The sequence below is a fragment of the Anomaloglossus baeobatrachus genome, chromosome 2 (assembly GCF_048569485.1).
Source record: "Anomaloglossus baeobatrachus isolate aAnoBae1 chromosome 2, aAnoBae1.hap1, whole genome shotgun sequence".
Lineage (NCBI taxonomy): Eukaryota > Metazoa > Chordata > Amphibia > Anura > Aromobatidae > Anomaloglossus > Anomaloglossus baeobatrachus.
In genome coordinates this window covers 786,344,207-786,356,967 of record NC_134354.1, presented here as the reverse complement: position 1 = coordinate 786,356,967, position 12,761 = coordinate 786,344,207, and the positions used below count along the sequence as shown (strand labels likewise).

Genomic DNA, 12,761 nt, shown 5'->3' with positions numbered 1-12,761 from the left:
ATTCCCCATAACAGTGACCAAGCCGTTCCCCATAACAGTGCCCAAGCCGTTCCCCATAACAGTGCCCAAACCATTCTCCATAACAGTGACCAAGCCGTTCCCCATAACAGTGCCCAAGCCGTTCCCCATAACAGTGCCCAAGCCGTTCCCCATAACAGTGCCCAAGCCGCTCCTCATAACTGGAATCGCCCATGTAGCCCATTAAAGAACTTTTGCGATAATTGTCCTGTTACTTTTGATCCCTTGGGAAAGAGGCAGCGACATATTAAGAATCTGTAATTCCTAATCCCGTCCTCCAATTTGGATGTGAACCCCTCAAATTACAGCCGAGACTCGGCCCTTTAAGCCCAGATGATGATAGATCTGGATATTGACTATATTTTGGTAAAAAGCTAAAATGCCCAAACCTGTGTCCTGTCCCGATATTCCGGGACCTGAGTGTGATTGTGTCCATCTGTCCGTCTCCGCAGCGCCTGGCTAAAGGACACGCTTCACCCCGTCCTCGGTAATCTGGACGCTCGCATCGCAGCAGCCACCGGGCTACGAGCCAAAGCTCCGCACGCCGAGTATCTGCAGGTGGTGAATTACGGCATCGGGGGGCACTACGAGCCCCACTTTGACCATGCCACGGTATGCCGAGGAGGGCAGGAGCGCTGCTCTGTATATGTCACTTTAAGGTTACCATGGTAATCACTCCATCATCATCCACCTCCTGGCTGCAGGTCTATGGGTGATTATTGATGTAGATGGTGGTGGATAACACTGCGCCTGAGGCCTCCGACACACATCCGTGATACACGTGCGTGTTTGGCCCGTTTCCGTATGCACCGGAGACACGGACACACGTGCACCAATGTGAATCTATGTTTGAGGTCACACGTGCGTTATTCCATAATGTCCATGATCCGCATGTGTTTCCGTGTTGCACGGCAGCATGTCCGTTTCCTGCACGGAACACGCACACGGACCCCATGAAAGTCAATGGTTATGTGCGCACTCGTTAGTAAACACGGATGCATCTCTGTATGCTCCGTGTACGTTTTGTGCTTTTTTCTAGCGATGTCGGTCATTCTTTCTTTTCCTGTCTATGTCGGTCTCTCTCTCTCTGTCGGTCTCTCTCTGTCTTGTCTGTGCCTCTCTCTCTCTGTCTGTCGGTCAGTCTCCCCCCTCTCTCATACTCACCGATCCCCGGCGCGGCGCTGCACAGCTGTTCACTAAACTCCGGCGGCTTTTACTGTTTTGAAAAAGCCGGCCGCTCATTAAACAATCTCATATTCCCTGCTTTCCCCGCCCACCGGCGCCTATGATTGGTTGCAGTGAGACAGCTGTCACTCAGCGTGGGTGCGTGTCTCACTGCAACCAATCATAGGCACCGGTGGGCGGGTCTATATTGTGCAGTAAAAAAAAAAAAATAACTAAACTAATAAAAACGACGTGCGGTCCCCCCCCATTTTGATACCAGGCAAGGTAAAGCCACATGGCTGAAGGCTGGTATTCTCAGGATGGGGAGCTCCACGTTATGGGGAGCCCCCCCAGCCTAACAATATCAGCCAGCAGCCGCCCGGAATTGCCTCATACATTAGATGCGATAGTTCTGGGACTCTACCCGACTCTTCCCGAATTGCCCTGGTGCATTGGCAATCGGAGTAATAAAGAGTTAATGGCAGCCCATAGCTGCCACTAAGTCCAAGATTAATCATTGCAGGCATCTCCCCGAGATACCTTCCATGATTAACCTGTAAGTTACAGTAAATAAACACACCCGATAAAATACTTTATTTTCAATAATAAACACTAACAAATACCCTCGTTCACCAATTTATTCAGCCCCAAAAACCCCTCCATGTCCAGTGTAATCCACGGAGGTCCCGCGTCGCTTCCAGCTCAGCTACATGAAGGTGACAGGAGCTGCAGAAGAACCCCGCCGCTCCTGTCAGCTCCACACAGCATCTGAGGTGAGCCACGCGATCAGCTGTGCTGTCACTCAGGTTACTCGCGGCCACCGCTGGATCCTCCAACTGTGACAGCAAGTCGCCCGAGTGACAGCGATGAAGTCACAGGTGAGTTGCGGTCTCGGGTTGAGGATCCAGCTGGCCGCAGGTAGCCTGAGTGACGGCAGCGCTAATCGCGCTGCTCACTTCAGTCACTTCAGTCACTCAGGGGATTAGCGGTCACCGGTGAGTCCTTCACGGGTGACCGCTAATCAGGACGTGACACAGAGAGAGCCGCAGGATGACAATGAAGTCGGGTGAAGTTCACCCGAGTTCATTCTCAGCGCGCAACTCTGTCTGCTGTCAGCCGACATGTAGCAACGCCATTGTGCATCACACACGGAACATTTCACACGGGCAACACACGGACATGTCACTTACGTATCTCACGCACACACGGACATTCCACACGCACACACGGACATTCCACACGCACACACGGACATTCCACACGCACACACGGCTAGCATACGCCATTCACACGGATGCCACACGGACCATGAAAACGGACATAAAAACGTATCACGGACCTGAAAAACGGCCCATATTACGCGTGCGTTTTCACGGATGTGTGTTTCAGGCCTGAGAGAAACTGATGGATAAACCCAGTGTGGTCCGATCCTGCACAGAGTGGAGTGTGAGGGGGCAGGACAGACTGCACAGAGTGGAGTGTGAGGGGGCAGGACAGACTGCACAGAGTGGAGTGTGAGGGGGCAGCACAGAGTGGAGTGTGAGGGGGCAGGACAGACTGCACAGAGTGGAGTGTGAGGGGGCAGCACAGACTGCACAGAGTGGAGTGTGAGGGGGCAGCACAGACTGCACAGAGTGGAGTGTGAGGGGGCAGGACAGACTGCACAGAGTGGAGTATGAGGGTGCAGGACAGACTGCACAGAGTGGAGTGTGAGGGGGCAGGACAGACTGCACAGAGTGGAGTGTGAGGGGGCAGCACAGACTGCACAGAGTGGAGTGTGAGGGGGCAGCACAGACTGCACAGAGTGGAGTGTGAGGGGGCAGGACAGACTGCACAGAGTGGAGTATGAGGGGGCAGCACAGAGTGGAGTGTGAGGGGGCAGGACAGACTGCACAGAGTGGAGTGTGAGGGGGCAGCACAGACTGCACAGAGTGGAGTGTGAGGGGGCAGCACAGACTGCACAGAGTGGAGTGTGAGGGGGCAGGACAGACTGCACAGAGTGGAGTATGAGGGGGCAGGACAGACTGCACAGAGTGGAGTATGAGGGGGCAGGACAGACTGCACAGAGTGGAGTGTGAGGGGGCAGGACAGACTGCACAGAGTGGAGTGTGAGGGGGCAGGACAGACTGCACAGAGTGGAGTGTGAGGGGGCAGGACAGACTGCACAGAGTGGAGTGTGAGGGGGCAGGACAGACTGCACAGAGTGGAGTGTGAGGGGGCAGGACAGACTGCACAGAGTGGAGTATGAGGGGGCCGGACAGACTGCACAGAGTGGAGTGTGAGGGGGCAGGACAGACTGCACAGAGTGGAGTGTGAGGGGGCAGGACAGACTGCACAGAGTGGAGTGTGAGGGGGCAGGACAGACTGCACAGAGTGGAGTGTGAGGGGGCAGGACAGACTGCACAGAGTGGAGTGTGAGGGGGCAGGACAGACTGCACAGAGTGGAGTGTGAGGGGGCAGCACAGACTGCACAGAGTGGAGTGTGAGGGGGCAGGACAGACTGCACAGAGTGGAGTGTGAGGGGGCAGGACAGACTGCACAGAGTGGAGTATGAGGGGGCCGGACAGACTGCACAGAGTGGAGTGTAAGGGGGCAGGACAGACTGCACAGAGTGGAGTGTGAGGGGGCAGGACAGACTGCACAGAGTGGAGTGTGAGGGGGCAGGACAGACTGCACAGAGTGGAGTGTGAGGGGGCAGGACAGACTGCACAGAGTGAAGTGTGAGGGGGCAGGACAGACTGTACAGAGTGGAGTGTTAGGGGGCAGGACAGACTGCACAGAGTGGAGTGTAAGGGGGCAGGACAGACTGTACAGAGTGGAGTGTGAGGGGGCAGGACAGACTGCACAGAGTGGAGTGTGAGGGGGCAGGACAGACTGTACAGAGTGGAGTGTGAGGGGGCAGGACAGACTGCACAGAGTGGAGTGTTAGGGGGCAGGACAGACTGCACAGAGTGGAGTGTAAGGGGGCAGGACAGACTGTACAGAGTGGAGTGTGAGGGGGCAGGTCAGACTGCACAGAGTGGAGTGTAAGGGGGCAGGACAGACTGCACAGAGTGGAGTGTGAGGGGGCAGGACAGACTGCACAGGGCACGTTTGTCGTCTGTTACCATAGAGACATATAGCTCTGCATAAGCTGTATACTAAAAACGATAGCAGATTTCTACCAAAAAGCTAAATAGAAAAAAATTAGTGCCGTTTTTTTTTAAAGTTTGTGTTTTTTTAATGTCTCATTTCTTTTATCTTTCATTGTAACCCATACTTTCAATTTCAGTCCAGGAAGAGCCCCGTGTACCGCACCAACACCGGGAACAGAATAGCCACGTTTATGATTTACGTAAGTCACGTCCGGCTACTGAAATTGCTGCCAATAAATTGCCCAGCTGTCACCTCCGGACTCACCAATAGAGGGAGCCATAGAGCACACCAGTGTCCCCACTAAGCGGGGGCGGGGCCCTCTGAGAATGTCCCTGCCCTATTATGCAAATGAGTGGGAGGAGACAGGCAGAGCGGGTCCTTGAAGGTGTAAGAAGGATATTATAGGGCTGGAGGGGATCTCAGGGTTAATTTCTTATGGGATCTTGGTTGTTAATTAGGAATTAATCATTCTTTGTTTCTTTAATACTTCAGCTCAGTTCTGTAGACTTGGGAGGATCCACTGCATTTATATACGCCAACTTCAGCACTCCGGTGATAAAGGTACGATCGTAATCAGCATCTCTGGAAGAAGGCAATGTGCCATACATACATGTGTGCAATAAAGGGCAGATTATATCATAACAGTGAGATAAAGGGCAGATTATATAATAAATGTGCGATAAACGGCAGATTATATCATAAATGTGCGATAAAGGTCAGATTATATCATAAATGTGCGATAATGGGCATATTATAAAGGGCAAATGATATCATCATAACGGTGCAATAAAGGGCAGATTATATTCTAAATGTCCAGTAAAGGGCAGATTATATTATAAATGTGCAATAAAGGGCAGATTATATCATAACAGTGAGATAAAGGGCAGATTATATCATAAATGTGCAATAAGGGCATATTATATCATAACAGTGCGATAAAGGGCAGATTATATTATAAATGTGCAATAAGGGCAGATTATATCATAAATGTGCGATAATGGGCATATTATAAAGGGCAAATGATATCATCATAACGGTGCAATAAAGGGCAGATTATATTCTAAATGTCCAGTAAAGGGCAGATTATATTATAAATGTGCAATAAAGGGCAGATTATATCATAACAGTGAGATAAAGGGCAGATTATATCATAAATGTGCAATAAGGGCATATTATATCATAACAGTGCGATAAAGGGCAGATTATATTATAAATGTGCAATAAGGGCAGATTATATCATAAATGTGCGATAAAGGGCAGATTATATCATAAATGTGCGATAATGGTGATATTATATATTTAATGTGCGATAAAGGGCAGATTATATTATAAATTTGTGATAAAGGGCAGATATCATAAATGTGCGATAAAGGGCATTATATCATAAATGTGCGCTAAAGGGCAAATGATATCATCATAACGGTGCGATAAAGGGCAGATTATATTCTAAATGTCCAGTAAAGGGCAGATTATATTATAAATGTGCAATAAGGGCAGATTATATCATAAATGTGCGATAAAGGGCAGATTATATCATAAATGTGCGATAAGGGGCAGATTATATCATAAATGTGCGATAATGGGCATATTATATATTTAATGTGCAATAAAGGGCAGATTATATTATAAATTTGCGATAATGGGCAGATATGATAAATGTGCGATAAAGGGCATGATATCATAAATGTGCGCTAAAGGGCAAATGATATCATCATAACGGTGCGATAAAGGGCAGATTATATTCTAAATGTCCAGTAAAGGGCAGATTATATTATAAATGTGCAATAAAGGGCAGATTATATCATAAATGTGCGATAAAGGGCAGATTATATCATAATGGTGCGATAAAGGGCAAATTATATTCTAAATGTCCAGTAAAGGGCAGATTATATTATAAATGTGCAATAAAGGGCAGATTATATCATAAATGTGCAATAACGGGCAGATTATATCATAAATGTGCGATAAAGGGCAGATTATATCATAACGGTGCGATAAAAGGTAGATTATATCATAACGGTTCGATAAAGGGCAGATTATATCATAACTGTGCGATAATGGGCATATTATATATTTAATGTGTGATAAAGGGCAGATTATATTATAAATTTGCGATAAAGGGCAGATATCATAAATGTGCGATAAAGGGCATGATATCATAAATGTGCGCTAAAGGGCAAATGATATCATCATAACGGTGCGATAAAGGGCAGATTATATTCTAAATGTCCAGTAAAGGGCAGATTATATTATAAATGTGCAATAAAGGGCAGATTATATCATAAATGTGCGATAAAGGGCAGATTATATCATAATGGTGCGATAAAGGGCAAATTATATTCTAAAGGCTACTTTACACACTGCGATATCGGTCCCGATATCGCTAGTGTGGGTACCCGCCCCCATCTGTTGCGCGACACGGGCAAATCGCTGCCCGTGTCGCACAACAGCCGTCACACATACATACCTGTCCGGCGACGTCGCTGTGACGGGCGAACCGCCTCCTTTCTAAGGGGGCGGTCCGTGTGGCGTCACAGCGACGTCACTGAACCGCCGCCCAATAGCAGCGGAGGGGCGGAGCTGAGCGGGACGTAACATCCCGCCCACCTCCTTCCTTCCTCATAGCAGCCGGGAGGCAGGTAAGGGGAGCTTCCTCGTTACTGCGGCGTCACACGCAGCGATGTGTGCTGCTGCAGTAACGAGATTTGAGAATGGACCCCCATGTCGCCGATTAGCGATTTTGCACGTTTTTGCAACGATGCAAAATCGCTTATCGGTGTCACACGCAACGGCATCGCTAATGCGGCCGGATGTCCGTCACGAATTCCGTGACCCCAACGACTCCGCATTAGCGATGTCGCAGCGTGTAAAGCCCGCTTAAATGTCCAGTAAAGGGCAGATTATATTATAAATGTGCAATAAAGGGCAGATTATATCATAAATGTGCAATAACGGGCAGATTATATCATAAATGTGCGATAAAGGGCAGATTATATCATAACGGTGCGATAAAAGGCAGATTATATCATAACGGTTCGATAAAGGGCAGATTATATCATAACTGTGCAATAAAGGGCAGATTATATCATAAATGTGCGATAAATAGCAGATTATATCATAACGGCGCGATAAAGGGCAGATTATATCATCAAGGTGCGGTAAAGGGCAGATTATATCATAACGGTGCGATAAAGGGCAGATTATATCATAACAGTTGCGATATAGGGCAGATTATATCATAGCAGTGCGATAAAGGACAGATTATATCATAACGATATGATAAAGGACAGATCATATCATAACAGTGTGATAAAGGCCAGATTATATCATAACGGTGCGATAAAGAGCAGATTTTATCATAATGGTGCGATAAAGGCCAGATTATATCATAACGGTACGATAAAGGGCAGATTATATCATAACAGTGCGATAAAGGGCAGATTATATCATAACGGTTCGATAAAGGACAGATTATATCATAACCGTACGATAAAGGGCAGATTATATCATAACGGTGCGATAAAGGGCAGATTATATCATAACGGTGCGATAAAGGGCAGATTATATCATAACGGTGCGATAAAGGACAGATTATATCATAACGGTGCGATAAAGGACAGATTATATCATAACGGTGTGATAAAGGAAAGATCATATCATAACAGTGCGATAAAGGACAGATCATATCATAACTACAGTGCCTACAAGTAGTATTCAACCCCCTGCAGATTTAGCAGGTTTGATAAGATGCAGATAAGTTAGAGCCTGCAAACCTCAAACAAGAGCAGGATTTATTAACAGATGCATAAATCTTACAAACCAACAAGTTATGTTGCTCAGTTAAATTTTAATACATTTTCAACATAAAAGTGTGGGTCAATTATTATTCAACCCCTAGGTTTAATATTTTGTGGAATAACCCTTGTTTGCAATTATAGCTAATAATCGTCTTTTATAAGACCTGATCAGGCCGGCACATGTCTCTGGAGTTATCTTGGCCCACTCCTCCATGCAGATCTTCTCCAAGTTATCTAGGTTCTTTGGGTGTCTCATGTGGACTTTAATCTTGAGCTCCTTCCACAAGTTTTCAATTGGGTTAAGGTCAGGAGACTGACTAGGCCACTGCAACACCTTGATTTTTTTCCCTCTTGAACCAGGCCTTGGTTTTCTTGGCTGTGTGCTTTGGGTCGTTGTCTTGTTGGAAGATGAAATGACGACCCATCTTAAGATCCTTGATGGAGGAGCGGAGGTTCTTGGCCAAAATCTCCAGGTAGGCCGTGCTATCCATCTTCCCATGGATGCGGACCAGATGGCCAGGCCCCTTGGCTGAGAAACAGCCCCACAGCATGATGCTGCTACCACCATGCTTGACTGTAGGGATGGTATTCTTGGGGTCGTATGCAGTGCCATCCAGTCTCCAAACGTCACGTGTGTGGTTGGCACCAAAGATCTCGATCTTGGTCTCATCAGACCAGAGAACCTTGAACCAGTCTGTCTCAGAGTCCTCCAAGTGATCATGAGCAAACTGTAGACGAGCCTTGACATGACGCTTTGAAAGTAAAGGTACCTTACGGGCTCGTCTGGAACGGAGACCATTGCGGTGGAGTACGTTACTTATGGTATTGACTGAAACCAATGTCCCCACTGCCATGAGATCTTCCCGGAGCTCCTTCCTTGTTGTCCTTGGGTTAGTCTTGACTCTTCGGACAAGCCTGGCCTCGGCACGGGTGGAAACTTTCAAAGGCTGTCCAGGCCGTGGAAGGCTAACAGTAGTTCCATAAGCCTTCCACTTCCGGATGATGCTCCCAACAGTGGAGACAGGTAGGCCCAACTCCTTGGAAAGGGTTTTGTACCCCTTGCCAGCCTTGTGACCCTCCACGATCTTGTCGCTGATGGCCTTGGAATGCTCCTTTGTCTTTCCCATGTTGACCAAGTATGAGTGCTGTTCACAAGTTTGGGGAGGGTCTTAATTAGTCAGAAAAGGCTGGAAAAAGAGATAATTAATCCAAACATGTGAAGCTCATTGTTCTTTGTGCCTGAAATACTTCTTAATACTTTAGGGGAACCAAACAGAATTCTGGTGGTTTGAGGGGTTGAATAATAAGTGACCCTTTGAATAAACTTTTCACAATTTAAAAAAAGAAAAAAAAAAAGAAATAACATTATTTTTTGCTGCATTTCACACTTCCAGGCTGATCTACAGTCCAAATGTCACAATGCCAAGATAATTCCGAATGTGTAAACCTGCTAAATCTGCAGGGGGTTGAATACTACTTGTAGGCACTGTATGTGATAAAGGACAGATTATATCATAATGGTACAATAAGGGGCAGATTATATCATAAATGTGTGATAAATAGCAGATTATATCATAACACTGCGATAAAGGGCAGATTATATGATAACGGTACGATAAAGGGCAGATTATATCATAACTGTGCGATAAAGGGCAGGTTATATCTTAAATGTGCGATAAAGGGCAGATTATATCATAATGGTGCGATAAAGGGCAGATTATATTATAAATGTCCTGTAAAGGGCAGATTATAGTATAAATGTGAAAAAGGGCAGATTATCTCATCTACAGTGGTGGGAAAGTCTTTGCCCCCTTCCTGATTTCTTATTCTTTTGTAAGTTTGTTACAAATGTAAATATTAGACAAAGATAAGACAAGTAAACATAGATTGTACATGAAGGTCTTTATTATTAAGGGAGAAAGAAATCCAAACCTTCAGGGCCATGTGTGAAAAAGTGATTGCACCCTCAATGTAATAACTGGTTGGGCCGCTCTTAGCAGCAACAACTGCAATGAAGCATCTGTGATAACCGGCAATGAGTCCTTTACAATGCTCTGGAGGAATTTTAGGCACTCATCTTTGCAGAATTGTTGTACTTCAGCCATATTGGAGGGTTTCCGAGCATGAACCTCCTTCTTAAGGTCCGGCCATAGCATCTCAATCTGGTTAAGGCAGGACTTTGACTAGGCCACTCCAAAGCCTTCATTTTGTTTTTCTTCCGCCATTCAGAGGTGGACTTGCTGGTGTGTTTGGATCATTGCCCTGCTGCATAACAGTGTGCTTCAGCTTGAGGTCAGGAACAGATGGCCGGACATTTTCCTTCAGATTTTTTGGTAGACAGTAGAATTCATGGTTCCATTTACCACAGCAAGTCCTGAAACAGCAGAACAGCCCCAGACTATCACATTGCCACCACCATGTTTTACTGTGGGTATGATGTTCCTTTTCTGAAATTCTGTGTCTCGTTAGTCCACAGAATATTCTCCTAAAAGTCTTCGGGATAATCAAGATGTTTTCTAGCAAAACTGAGATGAGCCTTTATGTTTTTTGTGCTCAACAGTGGTTTTCGTCTTGGACCTCTGCTATGCCGGCCATTTTTGCCCAGTCTCTGGAAGAGTCATGAACACTGAACTGAGGCAAGTGAAGCCTGCAGTTCTTGGATGTTGTTGTGGGATCTTTTTTGACCTCTTTGATGAGTCTTCACTGCGCTCTTGGGGTATCTTTGGTTGGCCAACCACTCCTGGAAGGTTCACCACTGTTTCACGTTTTCGTCATGTGTGGATAATGGCTCTCACTGTGGTTCTCTGGAGTCCCAAACCTTTAGAAATTACTTTATAATCTTTCCCAAACTGATAGATCTCAATTACTTTGTTTCTCGTTTGTTCCTGAATTTCTTTGCATCACGGCATGATGTTGACTTTTTGAGGATCTTTTGGTCTAATTCACTTTGTCAGGCAGGTCCTATTTAAGTGATTTCTTGATTGAGAACAGGTGTGGCAGTGATCAGGCATGGGTATGGCTACGGAAATAGAACTCAGCTTCTCAAAGATATGATAAGCCACAGCTAATTTATGTTTTAAGGGGGGAGCAATCACTTTTACACACAGGGCTCCATAGGTTTGCATTACTATTTACCTTAATAATAAAGTCCTTCATTTATAATCTGCATTGTGTGTTACTTGTGTTATCTTTGTCAAATATTTACATTCGTTCAGTGATTTGAAACATTTAAGTGTGACAAACATGCAAGAGAATAAGAAATCAGGAAGAGGGTGAATACTTTTTCACACCAGTGTATGTGCAGTACAGGGCAGATTATACTTTCCACCTGTGGACATTATGTATCACAGACCCTTCTCTTCTCTTCCACAGAATGCGGCAATTTTCTGGTGGAATCTCCATAGGAGCGGAGACGGTAATGAAGACACCCTGCACGCCGGCTGTCCGGTCCTACTCGGGAGCAAATGGGGTGAGTAACAAGTGATCCAAGACTGATGTCTCAAATGCCCCAAATTCTCTTCTAAACTCTAAAATTCAACAGTTTTTCCATTGAATTTCCTTCTGCAGTGGCGAACAAATGGATCCATGAATACGGCCAAGAGTTCAGCAGACCATGCGGACTGAACCCTGGAGATTAGGGGATGCGGAAAGGACAGGCAGATATTTTAGAAGAAGAGGAGGTCTACCTGGCTCCTGAGAAGATTGATGGATGAGCTGAGGATCAGGAATAAGGAGTAACCGTCCTTTCTCCTCTGAATCACGGCATGGTCGATGCCTTGAACCTTACAGATCGGTTTGAGACAGGAGAGAGTGGCCATCTCGGTCCAGGCCCTGGCTCCTGAGAAGATTGATGGAGGCGCTGAGGATCAGGAATAAGGAGTAACCGTCCTTTCTCCTCTGAATGATGGCATGGTCGATGTCTTGAACCTTACAAATGGGTTTGAGACAGGAGAGAGTGGCCATCTCGGTCGAGGCCCTGGAACCATTCGTGGTGTTGAGCAGGTCAGATCTAGAAGGGATCTAGCGATGCATCTGAATATACAGAAGTGTCCAGGATCTGGTATCATTGGTGGATCTTTATGGAAGTAAACGATAAAAATAAAAGGACAGCAGTTTCCAGATTTACGGAGAAGGTTCTTTGGATGGAAACGAAAACATAAGACCATTGACCCAAACCAAAATCCTCTTATCCTGGTCGTACTACGAGAAGCCGAACCTTCAATGCAAAGGAACAACGAGAAGCCGAGAGGAAACCAAACTCATGTTGAGAGTAACAGAAATTAAGAAATCTGAAGACCCAAACTTGCTGGTTGGAGAACTACAAGTTCCAGCCACTCCATGCGAGGGCTGCTGAGTGGGTGAGGGCTGCATTTGAAGTGCGGGGCTGCAGATAAGTGCATCATTAAACACAAGAGCATAGTTTGGAGTTTTCCTTACTTGTTTTCCATTGTTTTTCTACTTTTATCTCGACCGTTTGTCCCCATGTAAGCTACCAGGTGTGTATCTTGTGGGATGTGTGCATGCCTTGAACAGCCGTTCATATTTGGAAGCCTAGGTAATGGATCTAAATATGCAGCTTGCATCACTCAGGAGCATTGCAAACCTGGAGAGGAGTTTATAGCTCACTGAGCGGCTCTGGCTGGGCCC

The 12,761-nt window shown here is 46.2% G+C and overlaps 1 protein-coding gene across 1 annotated transcript in view; it reads left to right on the top strand.

The window, feature by feature from the left end:
* The window catches only part of P4HA3 (prolyl 4-hydroxylase subunit alpha 3), a 170,396-nt gene extending 157,872 nt beyond the window's left edge, over positions 1–12,524 (top strand). Inside the window, exons 9-13 of the mRNA XM_075334745.1 lie at positions 471–630; positions 4,454–4,516; positions 4,810–4,878; positions 11,487–11,583; positions 11,682–12,524. Of these exons, the coding sequence (XP_075190860.1) occupies positions 471–630; positions 4,454–4,516; positions 4,810–4,878; positions 11,487–11,583; positions 11,682–11,752 (460 nt within the window). The 3' untranslated portion in view covers positions 11,753–12,524. The remainder of the gene's footprint in view (positions 1–470; positions 631–4,453; positions 4,517–4,809; positions 4,879–11,486; positions 11,584–11,681) is intronic.
* The last annotated feature ends 237 nt before the right edge of the window (positions 12,525–12,761 follow it).